The following is a 23,045-nucleotide window of genomic DNA, read 5'->3' as shown; positions in this document are numbered from 1 at the left end:
GAAGAAGGGACTTCCACATTCTTCCTAATAGGAGTTGCATTCCCACTTCCAAAGCCAAGGTGAACAGGCTTGTCCTAGAGCTCAGGCTGTGACCTGGTGCCCACTTTCAGTCTATCCCAGGCTACAGCCCAGCATACACAGAAGGGGCAGGGAGGTAAGGAAGAGAAGGATGCTAAACTTATCACCAGATTGGTAATACTTCAGACTTTGGTCTTCTCCAATATTCCCCCTTCTGCTAACTTTTTAGAGTCTTCAACTATCTGCTGGGAGTATTGTGTCCAGAGTTTGTAGATAAGCAGGGGATATTGCATGCCTATGCCATGCTTTAAAGAACCAACGCCCTTCTTCTGAATCTTTAGGATGAAAGCCCTGCAACCCACCATATATTTTTGTATGTCTTTCTATTTGCTTATTTTAGAGAAAGTTCACTTTAAGCATTCCTTTGGTGGCAATGAGAACCTAGAATTAGTAGCAGAGCACTTTTATATACATTATCTCATGAGGACTTTATAGTACCCCCACTCCCCGTCGAAAGGAAGGTTAAGTTATTATTAGGAAACAAAATATTATGTTTATTTACCCTTACGTTTTAAGGGTTTTTTTCCGTTTCTTTTTATTTTTCAATTCTCTAATCTTTCCTGCCTTCTCTACTTACGTGACAGCAAAATTTAGTTTTTATAACTGCAAAACAGAACCTAGGAAAACAATGATACTTCCTAGTCTAGTTTCTTACATTTTGTAATTCTAATGTTTTGAGAAATGATGTTGATCACATATTTTACTGATAAGTCATTCAAGTTTTCTAAACCTACCGACGATTGAACATCAATGACAGAAAGGCAGTCAATTATATTAATACTAGAGGCCTGATGCACGAATACTGTTGGCCATTCAGTCAATTTGCATATTACACTTTTATTATTATAGATCAGTTCTTGTCACACAAGACACAGTTCAATATATCATCATATAATGAGAATAGTTTGAACATTTCATCACTGAATGATTTCATCAAATGATGAGAACAGCATTATGTGCCAACTAGGATTTCTCATGGTCCTTTGTCTTAAAGTTTTCTAATAATAAAAATAAACCTAAAAAAAATTGCTAGCAATGTATAGCGTATACATTGAATTTTTAAAATAAAGTTTGTGTGTAATAGGTATAATAGGTCATACATTTCTTGATTTTGTTTTAGAGACATAGTGTGTGTGTGTGTGTGTGTGTGCGTGCGTGTGTGTGTACACTTTCCAACTGTATTTTAGTCAATACTCATTATCTGGCGATAATGAAATTTCAATACTCATTATCTGAAGATAATGAAATTTCAAACATCTATACAGGAAATTGTATTGAAAAGTATGTATTTAATTAGTATTAGTGGTATTGCAATAGCTATACTCATATTGCATATGCCTTTAATACATGCTTTTCTATAAAAATTACCTTTATAATAGATATTTTATTGTTATTTAAGCAATCATAGTTTGAAATAGGAAACCATTTTAATTTAGATTATTTAATATGTAATTTTATAACAATATTTATATATTTTGTATTTTATAGATCCACTTTTACCAAATTACATTGTATTTATTCTTTTAGCATCCTTCCTACTTTATTAGTTGGTACACGGCAACAGAAAATCAAGAAATCATTTCACAAATACTTTATAACTAATGACTTGTTTGTAATTTGATTTTTTTCTACTGAATATACTCATTCCAATGATATGATTAGAAATTTAGGAGAGTGTAAACTTTTTGGTGAACGTAGTTGATTAAATATATCCATTTACTTTCATTACCTCAGAACACTTCACCAAAAGGAGTGAAGAGATATAGAAGGTTTATGCTAACAAGGACACAACAAAGGGTGAAGGGAGAAGAAAGTATAGCAGATGAGAAGGGTCAACATGTCAAGAGAATTGTGGAAAATGAAAATTTGAGGAGTGATAACTGATTTAGCCATGGTACCTGGGATGACTACCTTCAGGGAGACAAGCTGCTTTCACTTCCTGCTATTCTGTTTTGTCTCTGCCAAGGGGTGGAATTGCTAGGTAAGAAGTAGGTCTGTGTTCATCTATAGTAGATACTGCCAAATAGTTCTCCAAATGGCAGCACCAATTTAAATTTCTCCAGCAAGGTGTAAGAGTGGGTATCACCCCATATCCTCACCAAAGTCCGTTTTGTGTGTCTTTTTCACTTTAGGCATTCTGGTAAATGGTAACAGTGTTGCATTGTTCTTTGAAATACGTTTTTAAAGTTTGTCTCTAAGAAACCATGTATGGTAGATAAGAGTTGTACATTATAGAAGGGAGTGAAATATGAAGACAGTTATAAAAATAAGAATCCAAGGTGACTAAAGCAGTGTGGTTTTTTACTTGTGACCAAGATATAGTAACATGTGCCTGAAATAAAGAAAACCCATGCAAAATATATGAAAAGCAACTTTTAAGACATAAAGCATCAAATAACGAAGGACAGATATCATAGAGAGGTGGTAAATAAAGGAGGAAAACCCTATAGTTGTCTTAATTTAGTCTTTTGAGAGGTTCCAGGTCATGTTGCAGGGAGAAGGGACCCTGACTGAACCCAGTAGACTCCCTTCCTGGATTGAGAAGACGGGTATGAGAGTCCATGTAGAACAGACAGCTAGGTTTAACACGGTAGAAGACGGAAGAGTAGAGTGCTTCTCTGAAACAGAACTCCAGAGAGCTGTCGAGACTCTCTGTGAGTGTTCACCTGAGTTTTGTTAATAAACAGATAAACAAAGGAAATAACAGGAGGACATTAAAAGCATGCAGTTCTTCCTAAAGAAGGCAGAAAAAGAAGAAAATAGAACAAAAGAACAGATGGGACAAATGGAAAACAAATATCAAGATGGACTTAACCTAACCATATCAGTAGTCACATCAAATGTAAATAGTCTAAACATGAAAATTTAAAGGCAGAGATTATCAGTTTAGACTTAAAAAAGACAAGACCTAGGTAAGTACTACATATAAGAAGCATATTTAAAATATAAAACTTAAAATAGGTAAAAATAAAGGGGTACAAGAAAACGTTTGTGGTTAATGGATATGTTCACTATCTTAATTGTGGTAAAGATTTTACAATTATATGCATATGTCAAAATTTATCAAATTGTACACTATGTCCAATTTTTTGCATGCCAATTCCATTTCAATAAAGCTGTTGAAAAGAGCATGGTATATGTGGGAAGTGGTAAGAAGTCTAAAATTTCTGTATCAATAAAATGAAGTAAGTTTGGAAAAATAGGTGTTGTGACCTCCATTCTTAAGGAATTTAAATACTAAACTGAGTTTGGTCTTTATTCTAGAGATGAAGTGTTAGCAAACTTTTTCTATCAAGGGCCAGATAGCATATATTTAAGGCTTTGCAGACCAATAGTCAAAATCAAAGATATCATATACCTATACAATGGCTGGGGAGGCAAGCGTATCTGAGATGATTGCAGTCGTGCAAGATGTGTGGATTTACTTAATAAAGCTTTAGAATTATGGATGGAAACTAAAATAGAATCACTGTAGATCTTCTTTATCCATTCATCCATTGATGGATACTTAGGTTGTTTCCCTATCTTGGCTACTGTGAATAAACATGGGAATGCAAATGTCTTTTTGATATACTGTTTTCATTTCCTTTGGCTACAAAACTAGACAGTGGGATTGCTGGATCATATAGTAGTTCTATTTTTAATTTTCTGAGGAACCTCTATCCTGTTTGTTTTGTTGTTGTTGTTTTATAGTGGCTGTACCAATTTACATGCCCAGCAACGGTGCACAAGGGTTACATTTTTCCTTACATCCTCACCAACAACTATTAATCTCTTGTCTTCTTCATGATAGCCAAAAATACAGGTGTGAAATGATATGGTTTTGATTCACATTTCCCTGATGATTAGTAATGGTGAGCATCTTTTTATGTATGTGTTGGCCATTTGTATAATTTTTTTAGAGAAATGTTTATTCATTTCCTATGCCCATTTTTAAATTAAATTGTTTGAGGTTTTGCTTCTTGATTATCATGTGACAGGCTCTGGATTTAATGGGGGTGGGGGAGGGAGTGTGGAATAGGCCAAGGATCCAAACTGGCAAATTCCCTGATATTCGCAACTCTCAAGTCTCAGGCTAGCTGTGCAGCCAGGTGAGTCTGGGGCTCAGACAAGCTGATGCTGACGTCCTGCACGGGCTTCCAGATGCCTGGGTGGGCTGTGCCTCCTCCCCTACCCCGCCGCCAACCCCTCACACTCCCAACCCCAAACATATAAACTTGCTTGGCACCAGGAAAAAAAAGTGTTTGAGGTTTTGTTTCTGCTGTTGTTGTAGAGTTGTATGAGTTCTTTAGTACTATAATATTTTGGATATTAACCCTTCATTATACATATGGTTTGCAAGAATTTTATGCCTTTTCATTGGTTGCTTTTGCTTTCTTTCTTTCTTTTTTTTTTTTTTTTGGTTGTTTCTTTCGCTGAGCAGAAGCTTTTTAATTTGATGTTGTCCCACTTCTTGATTTTTGCTCTTGTTGCTTCTGTTTTTATTGTCATATTCAAAAAAAGTATTGCCAAGAATGTCAAGGAGCTTTTCCCTCATCTTTTCTTTTAGGAGTTTTAGTTTTAGGTCTTATATTTAATTATCAAAACTCAGGTGAACACTTGCAGAGAACCTCTGCATTTTGAGTTAATTTTTGTGAGTGGAGTAAGATAGGGGGTTCAGTTCCATTTTTCTGTATGTAGTCATCCAGGTTTCCCAATATATTTATTGAAGATACTATCCTTTCCCCATTGTATATTCTTGGCTCCTTTTTCAAATATTAGTTCACTATTTATGTAGGAGTTTATTTCTGGGTTCTCTATTCTGTTCCAGCAGTCAACATGTCTAACTTTTATACCACCACCATATTGTTTTATTTACTACTAGAGGCCTGGTGCACAAAAATTTGTGCACTTGGGTGGGGTGGGGGGGGGGGTCTCCTCAGCCCGGCCTGTGCCCTCTTGCAGTCTGGGACACCTTGGGAGATGTCCACCTGCTGGCTTAGGCCCATTCCCCAGGGTTTCAGGCCTAAGCTGGCTGTCAGACATCCCTCTGGCAGCCCGGGAGCCCTCGGGGGATGCCCACTTGCCAGCGGGGAGCAGACCTAAGCTGCAGTCGGACATCCTTAGCGCTGCTGAGGAGGCTGGAGAGGCTCCCACCACCACCGCTGTACTGGCAGCCGTCAGCCTGGCTTGTGGCTGAGCAGAGCTCCCCCTATGGGAGTGCACTGACCACCAGGGGGTAGCTCCGGCATTGAGCATCTGCCCCCTGGTGGTCAGTGTGTGTCATAGTGACCAGTCATTCCCAGTCATTCTGCTAAGGTCAATTTGCATATTTCCCTTTTACTATATAGGATAGAGGCCAGGTGCATGGGTGGGGCCCATCTGGTTTGCCTTGAAGGGTGTCCTGGATTATGGTGGGGATCCCACTGGGGTGCCTGCCCAGCCTGGGTTAAGGGCTGAGGGCCATTTTCAGACTGGCCACACCCCCTTCAGGGTGGGGGTCCCCACTGGGTGCCTGGCCAGCCTGGGTGAGTGGCTGATTACTGTTTACAGGCTGGCCAAGCCCTTCAGCAGGGACCCTCACCCCACGGGGGTGTGGCCAGCCTGGGTGAGGAGCTGAGGGCTGTTTTCAGGCTGGCCACACCCCCTTTAGGGTGGAGGTCCCCACTGGGGTGCCTGGCCAGCCTGGGTGAGGGGCTGATGGCTATTTGCAGGATGGCCACAGCCCCTTCAGGGTAGGGGCGTCCCACTGGGGTACCTGGCCAGCCTGGGTGAGGGGTTGAGGGCTGTTTTCAGGCTGGCCATGCCTGCCAGCAGGGACCCTCACCTCATGGGGGTGTGGCCAGCCTGGGTGAGGGGCTGATGGCCATTTTCAGGCTGCACATGCCCTCCAATGACCCAAGCTCTCAGCCTCTCCTTTTTTTTTTTCCTGGGATTTATTTATCTTCTATAATTGAAACTTCGTAGCCTTGAGTGGAACCGAGGGCCAGCCAGGGCAGGCGGGAAGCTTGGCTTCCTCCATCGCCGGGGGCATCCCAAGCCTCCTGCTAGCTCCAACTCAGTGGCCGCGCCATCTTAGTTGGGTTAATATGCATACTTGCTCCTGATTGGCTTATGGGCGTGGCTTGTGGGCATGGCTTGAGCGTAGCCATAGTTTGAGGGATGGTTAATTTGCATATTTCTCCTTTATTGTATAGGATAACTTTATAGTGTAGCTTGAAATCAAGAAGAATAATGCTTCCCATTTTGTTCTTCTTTGTGATTATTCCTTTGGCTATTTTGCGTTTTTTTGTGTTTCCATACAAATTTTAGGATATTTTTTTCTATGTCTGTAAAAAAATGGCATTGAAATTCTGCTAGGGATTGCATCGAATCTATAGTTTGCTTTGGGTGATATGGACATTTTAACAATATACATTATTCAAGTCCATGAACACAGGATATCTTTCCATTTGTTTGTGATCTCTTTAATTTTTTTATTAGACTCTTATAGTTTTTATTGTATTGATCTTTCACTTCCTTGGTTAAGTGTATCCCTTATTACTTTATTGATTTTAATTAAGTTATATTATGAATAGGGTTGTTTCTTTACATTTTTATGAACAAAGTCAATATAAAACTCTTAGAAAAATATGTATAATAAAAATGACAAATATAACATTAATATTGCTAATAAACAACTATTATAAATTAATAGAAAAAACAAGCAATCAATAGGAAAAGATGAAAGGATGTAAAAGGTAGTTTATACGTAAGTATAACAATATGGCCAATCAACTATGAAAAATATGCAAAATTAGTTGCAATCAAGCAATTTTAATTAAAGTAATAATGGTATTTAACTTCACATATTATTAAAAGGTTAAAAAAGGACTAACATTAGTTATAGGGATTAGTGGGATGAAGGGTTAGGGTGCTTTCTTACATTGTTGTGACTTTTTAGAAATGTTTAGGAATGAAACATGTATATTAAAACAAATAATAATTATAACCTGACCCAGAGCTCCTACTCTTAGGAACTGAAGCATAAACATCATCACAAAGATGTTTATGTCAGCATAGTTTAGAAAGTATTTCTCTCAGCTTGGAGATTGTTGATAGAAATACTACATATATATCACAAAGGTATAGTTGGTAATTGAGAAAAACAGTATAAAGTTTACTTATATTATGTGTTGTAGAATTAACAACTAAATTTTTCTGATCATACATATATGTTCGATGCAGCAATGTGTTGGCATTTTAGGAAAGTGATATTTGAAGAGGAAAGGAGAAAGAATTGGTGCAAATAAGTCAGATGTCTAAATGGCATTTTAAAATAAAGATGCAAACAGATAATACATATGATAATCTTATTTATATAAACATAATGTTTTGTATATATAAAGATATATTAAAAAGTTATTATAAAAATTAAGGTTTGACTTGAAGCTCTATATCTGAATAGCTTTTTAAAAAAGAAAATGGTTTTAACCACTGAATAAGATAATCTTTAGCTTTCCAACTACATATTTTGCAGTATTGACAGGTTTTGGAAAAATATTCTTGTCCTGCTGGGTTTTTGTTTTTTTTGTTTTTGTTTTTTGGCAATTAGCTTACATACCCTAGAAACAGAGAAATAAGGAAGAGGTAGAGAAAGAGAAAGGGATCTATAAGAAAGCAATTTAAAAGTTCTTAACACATAGCTACCAATATCCTTTCTTTTTGAAGATATTTTAAAAATATGTTTCTATTGTTTTTAGAGAGAGGAAAGGAGAGGGAGGGGGAGATAAAAACATCAATGGTGCCGAAACCGGTTTGGCTCAGTGGATAGAGCGTCGGTCTGCGGACTGAAGGGTCCCAGGTTCAATTCCGGTCAAGGGCATGTGCCTGGGTTGCAGGCACATCCCCAGTAGGAGATGTGCAGGAGGCAGCTGATCGATGTTTCTCTCTCATCGATGTTTCTGGTTCTCTATCTCTCTCCCTTCCTCTCTGTAAAGAATCAATAAAATATATTTAAAAAACAAAAACAAAAACAAAAAAACATCAATGAGAGAGAAAAACAAACATTGGCTGCCTCCTGCATGCCCCCTACTGGAAAATGAGCAAATACCCAGGCATGTGCCCTGACCCGGAATTGAACCAGCAACCTTCTGGTGTATGCGACGTTGCTCAACCAACTGAGCCACATCACTGAGCCTGATATCCCATCCTATATAATAACAGAGGAATATGCAAACTAGCCAGGATGCCGAAACATCACGACCAAACAGCAGGGACCTGAGGCTGCATGGGATCTTAGCCCGTGCTCCCCGCCCCGCGGGGCTTGACAAGGGACCTCAGGCCACGCCCCCTGCCCTGGTGTCAAGCCAGGTGACCTGAGGCTGAGCACCCCCCCACCCAGAGGAGCTTGATGGGGGACCTGAGACTGTGTCCCCCCACCCAGAGCCAGGCCGGGGGACCTGCAGCTGTGCCCCCCGGTGGGGCTTGACGGGGGTGGGGCTGGCTGGGTCTGGGTTTCCTGTGTTTTCAAAGTGAGTGCGGGTGGTGGGTGGGGACTTTACTCTAGGTCCCACAGCACACCCCAGACTCTGACAAGAGGGAGATTTTCATATACATTTTACTAATTTTCTTTCATCTCTGACACTTGTATTATAGAGAAAGGGAAAATAGCAATATTAAAATATTTCCTCTAATTAATTCCCTTTTAATGTGCACAAATTTTGTGCACCGGGCCACTCGTTTTTAATAAAAATACAAACAGAACATAAACCCACTAACTGAAAATATGTATAGAATAACCATTCAACTTACAGAGTTCTAGTAATCTCATATTAGACATTAGTGGCTTAATCACTTAATCATTTACTCATTCAATTTTTCAAGCACTTATAAAACTAAATAAATACTTGAAATATACTAAGCATTGTGGATATAAGAATGCTAAGGCCTGTGTCTGGCTTGTGTAGTTATAAGAAATTTAGATTGATAGTGTGGTACAGTATTTATAATTTAATATGATTAAAGTATAAGAGACATACATGCTACATACCATTCATGTGTGCTAAATAAAGCAAGTGTGACTGGCTGGAATAATGGTTTTCTAACTTTTTAACAGCATAAACTTAATTTTTGAATAAACTAAAAGACTTAGTTTGAGTATTAAAATAGATAGGGAAATATTTTAAGAATTCAAATATATAAGTTCAAATTTTTAAGGTTTTCAAAGGCAATTTTGATGTACACAAACATTTGAAATCAGGGATAGCCTTGAGAGTTGCAGCACCAATATCCAATTTATATGTGGTTGGTTGGTTGGTTGTTGCAACAGACCAAAAAAAAATCTAAATTTACATGGATAATAATTCCAAATGGAAATTTTTTAATAGCCAACTCACCTTGCCATATTATTTGAGCTGTAGTTGAATCATTTTTAAGATCTTCACTAACTGCCTCCATCCCTTATAGTAATTCATCAAGTCAACATGCACTGAGTAGACATGCATAAGTCTCTGCAGGAATTTAACTAGCAGAGTACTTCCATGGTGTCCAATTCAATGGTGTTTATACTGAGCACCTACTTTATGACAAGCACCATGCCAGCCTGTCCTTGTGGTACTTACAGCCATTAAACAAGGAATTGCTAATGGATAACTAACATGGAAAAGGGACAGGTTCTTGGAAAAGCTAAACTAGTCTAGGAAGTCAGGGATAGCTTTCTAAAAGAAGTGGGACCTAAAAGATGACCAGGAGTTAGCAAGATGAGTGGGTCATGGAGGGAAGAGATTTTCAATAGAGAAAAATGTTTAAATAGGGAACTTACAGAAATGAAAGGAGTCCCTCAGCAATTCATTCTTCCTTCACCAGATGCTCCATGAAGGCCAAATAAAGCCTGGCACTGTCCTAGGCCCTGGATACCCTTCAGTGAACAACAATATCTGACCTAATGGAACATACATGTTAGAGGAAGGTGGCTTAAAAAATTAAACATATCAAGTGTCAGATATTATGTTTTTGGAGACAGAACAGAGTGAAGGGTAATATGGAAAACAATGGTTTGATCTAGTGGGATGTTGGGGGCCAGATGTAAGCTGGCAAGGTCCTTGCACCTGCAGGGGCTAGCAAGGCTGGAACCCTTACCCACACAGTTTTCCCAGACCTGTTTGGATGGCGATTATCAGTAGAATGAGAGCAACATTTGTAGAATGAGAACAGCCTTTCATAGCTTGCCCAGAAGTCTATAACTACTTACTGAGATATGCTGTACTGAGAACTTGTCCTTCTGCTGTATCTCTCCCTTAGAGATTAAGAGGAACAAAGAACACATTCCTCTTGACAGACCTCCGATTCAGTGTGTTGTGTATACATAGGATTGTATAGCTAATAAACTCTCTTCAGTTCACCAAGAGAACTGGGGTCCTCCCGACCCCGCTTTCCTGTCTTTCTTTCTTTTCTCAATTCCCACCTCCCTGCCTCAGCCCGGCTCAACCCTGTCAGGCTGGCCCTGGCAGTGGGATATGCAGTTTCAAAAAGGGAATCCAGTCTGTGAAGACTTCGTTAATATGGTAACATTTGAAAAAGACCCCATGTAAGGGAAGGAGCAAACCATGGTAAGTGATAAGGCCCAGTGGCAATAGCAATCTTTGGGTGGGTAAGGTTCTGAAGGAGGCTAGTGTGGTTGGGGCAGGGTACCTGAGGAGAAAAGAGGTGGGAGATGAAAGAAGCAGGGTCCAAGGGAATGGGGGGGTGGGGGAATAAAATTGTGCAATGCCTGGTAGGCATTTAACAGGGCAATGGGCTTCACTCGAGGAGATTAGGAAGACATTGGAAAGCTCAGAGCCCACTGATAATATGATCTGAACTTTTGGGTTGAGAATAGACTGTAGACAGGCAAAATCTTAACAGAGGGAATGGTAGAGGGGAGCAGCTTCGTGGGATGTGGCTGGAACTACAGACAGGCAAAACCATGGGTAAATTTGTAATGCAAGGTAAATATTTTAAACTTTAACTGTAAAGGTGATGTGAAGTCATTAAAGTTTTTTAAACAGAAGGATGTAATGAACAAATTTATGTGTTCAAATATTGCACTATCCAGTATGGTAGCCGCATGAGGTTACTGGACACTTTAAATGTGACTAGTTGGAATTGGAATGAGCCATTAATAGAAAATACTCAAGGGATTTTTAAATACTTAGTACAAAAAAAATTCAAAAAAAACCCTGAAATGTAAAATATTTTGAAAGCATATTTATATATTAAAATGATAATATTTGGGGTATATTCAGTTAAAATATATTTTTTAAATTAAGTTCACTTGTTTCTTTTTAGTTTTTATTGTGGTTACTAGAGTGAAAATAGTTTATATGGCTCACAAAAATGGATGCTGAGAGACCAGTTAGGCTGTTATCAAGAACACTTTTAATATCACTAAGATATTCTAGAGTATTTTAAGAGATGTCCTAAGCATTTTAAGAGAGTTCTGAAAGAAAATAACAAATTAACTGAAAACTCCTCAGATAAAAATTATTTAAATTTTTGTTTTAGTTACCAAAGGAAAAAAAATAAAAGATAGCAATGTTTTGCTACACGAAATTAAGTTATAAGCGACTACTTCATATGCTAAACAATGTTTATGGATGTTATTTGAATGGCTGATAACAGAAAGAAAACAAAATGATTAAAGCTTTTGCCTTTGTGTCTAATAGGTTTTATATCTGTACTTAATAATGAATTTTAATTTATTTTTCATTTTTTCTAGTTTTATTGGGAAATAATTCACACACATTACTGTATAAGTTTTAAGGTGTTGAGTATGATGATTTGATTTGCATGTATTGTGAAATGATTAGCACAATAGGTTCGTTAACATCCAATGTCTTATATAAATAAAATAAAAAAGGAAAAAAGTATTTTATAAGAACTCTCAGCATCTACTCTTTCAACATCATTCCTGTATGTCATATAGCAGTGTTAACTATGCATCATGTTGTATGTTATCTATATATATAAAAGGCTAATATGCGTAGTGTCCCCTCAGGAGTTTGACTGAGAGACCAGGAGTTTGATTGCTCGCTATGATGTACGCTGACCACCAGGGGGCGGCACAAAATGAAGGTAGGCCCCAACCAGCAACTGGCAGCCAAGGAAGGAAGGCCCTGGCTGGCAGCTGGAAGGCCCTGATTGGCCATGATCGCCGACCAGGCCTAGGGACCCTTCCCATGTACAAATTTTGTCCACCGGGCCTCTAGTATTCCTAGTAATTATTTATTTTACATCTGGAATTTTGTACCTTTTGACTTCCTTCTTCTAATACTCCTTCACCCCATTCTTCCTCTGATACCCACAAATCTTATCTCTTTTTCTGTGATTTTAGTGTTTATTGTTGGTTGGTTTTTTAGATTCCACATATAAGTGAGATCATACAGTATTTGTCTCCACTGAACTTTCATTGCAGTCCTATAGCATACACAATCCTAATAAATTTATTTTTAAAAATTGCCTTTTTCGCCCTAATCAGTTTGGCTCAGTGGATAGAGCATCAGCCTGCGGACTCAAGGGTCCCAGGTTTGATTCCGGTCAAGGGCATGTACCTGGGTTGCGGGCACATCCCCAGTAGGAGTGTGCAGGAGGCAGCTGATCGATGTTTCTCTCTCATCGATGTTTCTAACTCTCTATCTCTCTCCCTTCCTCTCTGTAAAAAAATCAATAAAATATATTTTTAAAAAATTGCCTTTTTCAAAAAGTGACTTAAATGACCTTTATAATATTTAAGTTATATCTCAAATAACATTGGAATATACAGATGCTAGCCCCCATTTTAAATTTGCATATTCCCTCTAAATTGATTGGTATATTATGCTTATCTATTTATATAAAAGCCAAGTGATCTTTTTGACGGAACAACTGGAATGACCAGTCACTATGATGCGCACTGACCACTAAGGGGCAGACCCTCAACACAGGAGCTGCCCCCAGCCCACAGGCCCTGATCGCCAATGGGGCCTGCCAGCCAACCTCCTGGTCCCTCCCCATGGCCAGGCCCCCAGGTTGGGACAGGGAACCAGGGGTGGGTGGTGGCGGACGCAGCCCCTTTCCCAGGGGGGCTGAGGCCAGCTCCCTCCTCGGGAGGGCGGCCAACCTCCTGGGTCCCTCCCTCATCCCTCCTCATCCCTCCCCCAGCCGGCAGGCCCTGATCAGTCCACTGTCTGCCTGCCATGGTGGTGGTTGGCCCCTACCCCCAGCCGGCAGGTCCCCGTCACCCAATTGGGGTGGGCCCCAGGCTAGGATGGGGAACCGGGAGTGGGTGGCAGCAGATGTGGGCAGTGAGGGAAGGAGAAGGCGGGGAGGCAAAGAGGTGGGGAACCGTGCAGTCGTGGCATGCAGTGGCGGCATGCAGGACGGTGAGGGAAGGAGGGGGCGGGGCTGCAGGGAGGTGGGGAATCTGATCAGCCCTGATCACTGGCCAGGCCTAGGGACCCCACCCATACACAAATTTCATGCACTGGGCCTCTAGTAAATATTATAGTAGATTATATTATTTAAATTTATAATTAAGTTCAATATTTTTACTTGGCAAAGTATTAAAAATGTATACTATGAAATATATTTAGTTATTTTGAACCACATAATTAAGTAGAAAATAATATTACTGACAAGATATATGTAAAATGGATTTATTGAATAGCTTATGAAAGACATTGTCTTGTAACTATTGTTATAAGATTACATTTACAAATTAAATATTTGCTAAAGAATTTTTTAATGAAAATATTAGTGAGGTAATTACTTATTATTTATGTACTCTGCATTTTGACAGATTTAGAGAAATATATTTTTCTTATATTTAAAAAAAAATTGTCAACCCATAACTTCAGGTGTTTCTAATGTGCAGCCAGAATTAAGAACCAGTATTGCAGACTAGAGCTTTTCAAATAGACTATGCTTGCAGCCCCCTGGGAGTCATCTATAATTGTAGTTTCTGATTCAGTGAGTCTGGAGAGCCCAAGACTGCTTTTAGAACAGGAGATGCTGATGTTACTGGTCCTGGAAAAGGCACTTTGAGTATGGAGATCCTTCCAAGACAAGATTCCCATGAAATCCCAAAATGATTACCAAGCAGATAGAAGCTCCTTGTCCAGTTCTCTAGCGGAAAGGACTGCTTTTTGTATTTTTATTTTTTTAAATCTCTGAGTGCGCAAGGAAAAAAAAAAGCTGCCAGTAGAACTCTAGGTCCTTCATGCCTGTTCTAGAGGGAGCAGCCTGGAGTGGGAAGGGAGGAAAAAAGCTTCCCTTACTCCTATCCCACCCCCCACCCTCCCCCGCCTTTGCTATATTTAATCTTACACATGCAGGTTTATGTCGTTGTTCTTGTTCTGTGCTGTCCCTGCCACACCCCTCTCCCTTGTACACTCCCTCACCCCAAGACCACCGTCTGTTAACCTGCCAAGCCTGAGCTTAGGCTAGGTGCAGCTGGCTCCCACTAAGTGACGGCAGCTAGGTTACTGCAGGGAAGCCAACCCCCAGCTGCTGAGAAGCTCACCTTTGGCACCAGTGTCAGTCCCTGAGGCCCAGGTGAAGGTGCTGTGCCCACACAGGCTGCCCCACCTGCACCCACAGTGGAGTAGGCCTGGCCAGGCACAAAGACAACACTGCGCTACAAGGCTGGCGAGGCCTCAGCCAGAGGGGCAACCTCCTGCCTAAATATTTTGATGATTGTGTTTTTATTGATTAGCCATACAGTATTAGTTAATTTATTATCAAGTTACAGAAGAGACTGTGTTGTTGTTATTTAAGTACCACCAATCACAACTTAATAGATACTGCATAACCAACCATTTAATAGTAATTTTACTGTACAGAATTGATCATCTTACTTCTTAATTATTAGATCATTTACAAGAAATATTTTTATAAAAGCAAACATAAACTATCAAAAATAACACAGTTATAATGTGTGTGTGTTTGTGTTCATGCCTAGTACATAGTGTATTTCTACTATCAATAAGATTGCTTTCATTAGATATGTACAAATATTCATCAACATATGTACCTACAGTAAGATAGTTATTTTATTTTGACTCATTTAGGTAGGAATTAAATTTACTCCAAAAAAGTTATGGCTGCCCTTGCTGGTTTGGCTCAGTGGATGGAGTGTTGGCCTGCGGAATGAGGGGTCCCGGGTTCAATTCCGGTCGGGGGCACATGCGTGGGTTGTGGGCTTGGGCCCCAGTAGGGGACATGCAGGAGGCAGCCAATCCATGATTCTCATCATTAATGTTTCTATCTCTCTTTCCCTCTCCTTTCCTCTCTGAAATCAGTAAAAATATATATATTTTTTAAAAAATATATATATTTTTATTGATTTTTTACAGAAAGGAAGGGAGAGATACAGAGAGTCAGAAACATCGATGAGAGAGAAACATCGACCAGCTGCCTCCTGCACACTTCCCACTGGGGATGTGCCCGCAACCAAGGTACATGCCCTTGACCAGAATCGAACCTGGGACCTTTCAGTCCGCAGGCCGACGCTCTATCCACTGAGCCAAGCCGGTCTTGGCAATAAAAATATATTTTTTTAAAAAATTAATGGCAATTATTCATTTCTGTCCTCAATATATAAGCAGAAGCCCTAAGCATATATTTATTATTGCTAAATTAGGATTTTTGTATATTTTTAAATAGAACATTTTATGAAAATATCTTGAGTTCTAAAATAAGTAGTTTGTTAAAAACATTTATTAACATAATATATGTTCCTGGAAAATTAATTTTGTATGATAGTCTTAATTTAGAAAGTGGCCAGCAGTGATTGCTCTAAGACCAGAAATAACTAAGCCTTTTTCCCGTTCTTGACCTTTGGATGTACACCTAGCATAGGATCCTTTTTTCTAGGTTTTCCATTCCTGTAAAAATGTACTCTGAAAATAATATGGATTAAGCAAAGATAAAAATCAATAACACTATTCATCATATAACTTTACTCATTTATATTTTAGTGTTCATGATTTTTTGGTGAAAATTTAGTCATTTGCATTCCATTTTTATGTTTTCGCCATATGCATATAGCATATATACCTTATCCTATCTAATAATAGACAAACAGGGTAATTGACCTTACCTTCGCTATGCTTCCCATTGGCTAATCAGCAAGATATGCAAATTAACCACCAACAAAGATGGCGGTTAATTTGCATATGTAGGCATGAAGCAGGGGAGCAAAGACTGAAGGTGGCTCTGGCCAGAGCAGCGATCAAAGCGGCTCCGGCCAGAGCAGTGAAGGCTTTGAAGGCGACTCCAGCTGGAGCAGCGAAGTCCTGGGTCCCCGGTGCCGAAGGAAAACCGGTGCAGGCAGCCAGGGGAAGGGAGGGCCTATTGCACGAATCTTTTTGTGAAACAGGCCTCTAGTTTATTTAATATTTGTCTACTCACTTTTTAACTAATTCAAAATTTTAAAGTACATTTATTTCAATATAATAAATAGAAAAGTTATGTGACTGAAAAGTCATCCCTGCCAATTCAGTATCAACAAGATTCCCAGACTTGGGATTTGGTGAACTGGGAGAATTTATTCAATCAAAACAAATCAATTGTGAAACAGTGTGCCTGTGAAACAGTTCAGTTGTTTAACAGCATGGATATGGAACAGCACAGCTTGGAACAGGCCGGGTGAGGTAGCCCACGCAGGGAGACTGCAGTGTCACAGCTCCCACCCCACAGCTCTGCTCAGACAAGACAGCTCCGCTTTGCCCCAGCGAGACAGCTCCCCTCCAGTGTTACAGCTTCTGCCAGGGAAACACAATTTTCAATGGAAACTGAAAGCGTGCTCCAAGAGATAGAGGGGAGATTGACGCAGAAGTTTCCAACCCTTGTCCCTGATTGGTCAATTTCTATGCAAATGAGAACTCCAAATACTCACGGTTTGCTTGGTCCAAATAGCAGCATCCTCATTGGTCAGAGGGAGCCATTCTGATTGGTTGGTGAAATGCAAATGCGGATATAGCTGCACAGCTCTGGTTGCATGGGGAAAGTCTCAATCTTACTGGCAGCATTTTTATCCTAGGAGCTCTCTCACAAGGGTCTACTCAGAAGGCAGGAGCACAGTACAGCAGGCTTGGCAGGTTACTCTGTGGCTTTTCACAGTGTGCATGAGAGGCCTCTGTCAACAATGGCTGCTAGACTCTGGTTATAAATTTGGGCTTGATTAACCATAAGGAGCCCTTCTTGGCAGGTATATTCTTATCGGCGTCAACACTTGTTTGCCATAATAAATAAAAATGATTAAAAATAAAGCAGTATAGTTATCAAAACGATATCTGGATCTTGCTTGCTAAGGTCTCTGGATATAAGGCCAGCTCTCATTTTGTTAAAAAGGTTTTTTATCTTAGCCTTTAAGAAAGGTATTAAAGATACCCAAGCACCACCCTGGGACTTTGAGTGTTCAGAAGGACTGAGGAAGAAATGGAACATAAATACATTTTTAACACTGTGGGTCAATGTAGTTTAGTGCCATCTCTCAGGACTCCACGAATGATTTCCTGCTGGTTATGGACATCCCCACACTGATAAGCACTGCTGTTCTGTGTATGTGTGTTTCAGGTATGCATTTAAAAATTAGCTACCTAAAGTAAAATGTAAAGTCACTGTTGTGTTGCTAATTTTGAATAACTAATTTAATTCACTAATATTAACATATGTTGACTTTTCTGTGTATGTGTGACATTGAACTCTGATATCCAAAGTGTATTTAAATTAAAATATGTTGTACAGGTGCAAATAAAAGAACTCTAGCAATAATAACAAAAATTATTTTGTCTATTTTTACAGCTTGCAGACCAGGATTCTATAAAGCATTTGCTGGGAACACAAAATGTTCTAAATGCCCTCCACACAGTTTAACCTACATGGAAGCAACTTCTGTCTGTCAGTGTGAAAAGGGTTACTTCCGAGCTGAAAAAGACCCACCTTCCATGGCATGTACCAGTAAGTCTATATTTTGCATTGGGAAATCCTATTTCAGACCCTTTTGGCCTCTCTTCTAATATTTTTAAAATGTAGATATACAAAATCCTGTACCATCAATGCTAATTGTCTTTGGTAACAGTCAAGGAAAATGTTTTTCTTTATTAACCAGCAGTTTTTAGCTCCTTGCAAAGAATGTGTTTATTCCTCAAAATTCACATTTATCCTTCACATGCAAATACCAAACACTGGTTTGGAGACCTGTAAATTTTCCCTAACCATAATCAGTCCTTAGGAAATTAAATAGTTTAAGGCTGCCTGAGAATTTATAAGCAAAACTTCTCTTCTTTGCTTCCACCCTTGACCATTTTTTTAGGCAGTTCAAGTTAGGACAATCAAGTTTTCCATGTGAAGAAACTTCCTCAGGGGACAAGAGCCATTGTGCTATTGTTATGTGGAAACATTTTGAGTTTTCTTTGACATTTTTCTTTAAAGGAAGATATTTCTGAGTTTGTTTACATTTCATCTCTCACTCTTTCTCCAATTTTGGGGTTGGAACAAGTAGATTTAAATCTAAATGTTAAGGTCATTTTAATGCATACACTAAGAATTTTAAATTATTTGTATTTGTTATTAAAGTATTGTGAAATATCTGTACATTATAAAAATAAAAATGAATATATTTAATGCATTGCTAGGCTATGCAAAAGTAAAATGTCACCTCTTAGATAGTTATAAAAATCTTTTTAAATATATGAATAAGATAGTATAGTGACATTTTGCCCATCTTTTTGATGAATTGGTGCCAAAATATTACTTATCTTGTATAATTTCTTAGAGGCAAAAATATATTGAGAATTATGTAATGTGACATATTCCCTAGAGGAAATAGATATGGCCTATTTTTTGTAACTAATACAGTTGTTAGATTTGTCTGTATTACTACAGACTTTCATATAAAATATCTTTATGAACACATTTAATAAAAATGCAAAACATTCATTAATAGATGTAATTCTTACTTTTTTGCAAATGCTGAGACACTACCTTATTCAGAAATTTGTAGCTTGGGAAATTACTACCTTGAAATTTTTTTCCCCTAAGAAAATATTTTAAGTTTATAAATGGGAAAAGGAAAATTCTAAATATAATTTCTCAAGTGATTTGGAAATAGTTTTGAACAGGAAGAGCTTGCTATTACTGTACACAGGCAATCCTTCTTGCACAGTTGGTGTATATCATTATGTTATATTGTGGATAACATACACCAGCTTAGGTAGATGGTGGCGTTTGAAATAGCTACAGTACTACCAGGCAAATATCTCTCAAAACCTATATCAGAAAGTGAATGGAGCGTCTCATGTGAGTGATAGAAGAGAATATCCTCCCTTTATTTTCTTAGTTCATAAATATACAGTTGACAAGTTGAAGGAATATATCGGGTCTTATTATTATAACCCTTCATGAGGTAGCAACATAGGTAGTTCGCAAGACTTATGGTTCGTTGGAGCAAGAGACTAATTAAGGAAATAAATAGGGATGCAACAAGGTCTATGAACCTGGCAAACTAGTCAGTCAGTCATTATTGATTCAGATATGTGTATTTACCAGCTTAATGTTTGATGTTTTCTGGGTTTTCTTTAATTAAAAGAAATCTTTTTTTATGCTTGATATTATAAATTACTAGAGGCCTGATGCACGAAAATTCGTGCAAGAATAGCCTTTCTTCCCTTAGCTACTGGCACCACCTTTGCTCTTGCCCGGAGCTGCCTTTCCGCCTTCACTGCAGCCTGGAGCCGCCTTTCCACCTTTGTTCTGGCCAGAGCTGCCTTTCCACCTCTCACCTTGTTGCATCAATTTACATATTCCCTCCTTATTGGCTGTGGGCAATGCCATCTTTGTCATGAAGTTATGGTCAATTTGCATATTCCATCTTTATTAGATAGGACATATTTAAAATGTTTGCCTGCCTTAGCTATACTAAGTGCAATTCAAAAATGTTTAATTCTGGTCATTGTTGGGCAGTGCTTTAGGCAGGGAACAGCATTCTATGTTGCCATCTGGGATTAAAGATAGAACTCCCCCAAAAAAGCTGAAAGCTTTGGTCAGGTCTCCTGGTCCAGTCCTAGGAGGTTCCCCTCTCAAGGCTTCTCTCTACTGCTTCCTTGAGGACTTCTTTGCCCTGTTTTAGCAAAGACTTAGCATAGTGTGTTAGTAATTTACCACCTTTAAGAGTCAAATTATCTGAGTATAAATCTTGGTTTTGGTGCTTTCTACGTATGTAAACTTGGACAAATTATTTAACCTCTCTTTGCCTCAGTTGTACCATTTGTAGTGATCATAACAGTACCAATCTCATTCTTTTGTTATGATGATTAATATTTGAAAAGTGCTAAGAACAATACCTAGCACATAGTAGGTGTCTGATGTCAGTAACGTTTTTGAATTACACTCTGATTAGATGAGAGACCCTTGTTGTTATTGCAGTATATTCAGGAAAAGGGAGAGACATAAACTCCAAAGCATCATAGCTCATAAAATTAAAGGATTAGATTATTGGGAAAGAAAAATCAGGAAAATGACAAGTCAGGAGGTCATTGAACAATTTGACAATTAGACCCTGGTCCTTCTTAAGAGGACCACCAGGGTTTACCAAGACACGGTACTTTTGAAGCTGCAAATCAAGCAAGTAGTCAACACTTCCTATCTTCCATTAACCACAAACAATATTCAGATTTTAATATCTGTAAGCTCCCTTGACTTCGAGATCATATATCTACAAATTAGCCATTCTTTAATGCCTTTATTCCAATTGTGTATTATATAAGGGTTAGAATTCAGGTCAGGTAAACAGTCAATCCCATCACTTTCTGATGATTTTTGTCAGTGTAAGCCTTTGAAACTGTTTTTAGAGAATTTTCCAGGGGATTAAAAGGAGATATCTTTTTCCTTAGAATTAGGGGCAGGGACATTTTGAATGTATGAGTTTAAAAGAAAATAAAGGAGTAAAATATTGGGAATGACTAACCAGGAATTTTGGCTGATAAATAGCATAGTAAGGACAGAGTTCATATATGTATTTTGTATGATTATATAAATGATACGATTTTAAGGACTCTAAGGAAGTCACTCCCTGCCTCTTAGTGCCATCAACAACCCTTAAGTTTCTGGTACAACAATGCATGTGATTTCACCATTAAGATTTCTAATGAACAAAATAAATAGACAAACAAAAAAGAAACAAACTCATAGATACAGATAATAGACTGACTGTTGTCAGAGTGGAGAGGCATTAGGGGGCTGGGTGGAAAAGGTCAAGGGATCCAGCAGTACAAATTGGTAGTTACAGAACAGTCATCGACATGTAGATTACAGCATAGGAAATATAGTCAGTAATATTGTGACAAATATGTATGGGGCCAGGTAAGTACTTGAAGCAGCAGGAGGACCACTCTGTGACATACATGATTTTCTAACCACATTGCTGTACATATAACACTGATACAGAAAAATATTGAATGTAAACTATAATTGAAAAAATATATATATATAACAATAATTTTAGCGTTTGATAGCCCTGGCCAGTGTGGCTCGGCTGGAGCATTGAATATTGCTTTCTCTCTTTCAATACAGAGATATGTGTCTTTTTTTATTTCATGATCTTGAAACATGTAACATACATAATTTATTTAAATAAAGATTTTTTGTTAATATTGCTTTCTTTTAGAACAGTTTTAGATTCACAACAAAATTAAGAGATAATATGGAGATTTCCCATGTATCCTCCTACCTCTGATGTTCATAGCTTTCCTCACTATCAACATCCTCATCGGAATGATACATAGGTTACAACTGATGGATCTGCATTGACACACCATAATCACCCGAAGTCCATAGTTTGCATTAGGGATCACTCTTGGTTTGTACATTCTATGGATTTGGACAAACTTATAATGACATGTACCCATCACTATAGCATTGTACAGACTATTTTCACTGCCACAAAATCTGTGCCCTGCCTATTCATCCTTTCCTCCCACCAACCCATGGCAACCACTTATCTTTTTACTATCTCATTCATAATACAGTATGTAGCCTTTTTAGACTGGCTTCTTTCACTCAGTAATATTTATTTAAGACTCTTCCATGTCTTTTTAATGGCTAGATAGATTATTTGTTTTTAGTGCTGTCTGGGTGTACCACAGCTCATATATCCATTTACCCACTAAAGGACAGCTTGGCTGCTTTCCAGTTTTGGCAATTATGAATAAGCTGCTAAACATGAATGTGTAGCTTTTTGTGTGGACATAAGTTTTCAGCTCCTTTGAGTAAATATCATGAAGTGTGACTGCTCGATTATATGGTAAGGGTTTGTTTAATTTTATAGGAAACCACTAAATTATTATTTTGCATTCCCACCAATAATGAATGAGAGTTCCTGTTGCCCCACATGCTTGCCAGCATTTGATATTGTCAGTGTTGTGTATTTTGGCTATTTCTAATAGGTGTGTTGTGGTATCTCATTGTTGTTTTAATCTGCATTTCCCTGATGACATGCTATGCAGAGTGTCTTTTCATATGCTTATTTTCCACGTATAAAGTTTTTGGTGAGGTCTCTACATAAGGATCTGTAGATGTTTCAAAAAGTTGAAACAAACCAAAAAAGATGTCTCATCATCATAGCTAACCTCTTGAATAGTTGTGTTGGTGGTGGTGGTGAGGTAATCTGATCCTTGAACTTTCTACTGGCCTGGCTATCGTTGTTAATGTCCTCTTTTGACTTTTTCTTTTTTCTCTCACTAACTTCTAGCTCATAGCCTGTAAGTACACTCAAACTTCTATCCTTTAAAAAATGCTCCCAATCCAATATTATTTCTCCTCAAAAACACATCTTGGAAAAGCAGTCTTCACTGGCTATAGCTACTTCTTCGCTTTTAATTTAATTTTCATTCTACTGCATTCAGATTTTTGCTCTTCACTCTACTGCAATCAGACTTTTCTTCCACCACTTCAAGTATACTGTATAAGAAAAATTCGCCAATGATCTTATT

General features: G+C 38.4%; 1 protein-coding gene across 3 annotated transcripts in view; it reads left to right on the top strand.

Moving 5' to 3' along the window:
* Nucleotides 1-23,045, top strand: part of EPHA6 (EPH receptor A6) — a 934,835-nt gene that overhangs the window by 390,399 nt on the left and 521,391 nt on the right. For all 3 annotated transcript variants that reach the window (XR_013995684.1, XM_081086735.1, XM_081086736.1), the window contains exon 4: nt 17,860-18,015. Coding sequence is in view for 2 of the 3 variants with exons in the window: in XM_081086735.1 (XP_080942861.1) it covers nt 17,860-18,015 (156 nt within the window). In the remaining variant the exon portion in view is untranslated. The remainder of the gene's footprint in view (nt 1-17,859; nt 18,016-23,045) is intronic.

This window comes from Myotis nattereri (genome assembly GCF_964212035.1).
Source record: "Myotis nattereri genome assembly, chromosome: 3".
NCBI classification, from domain to species: domain Eukaryota; kingdom Metazoa; phylum Chordata; class Mammalia; order Chiroptera; family Vespertilionidae; genus Myotis; species Myotis nattereri.
Note: the sequence above shows the minus strand (reverse complement) of the source record. Positions and strands in the feature narration are given on the sequence as shown.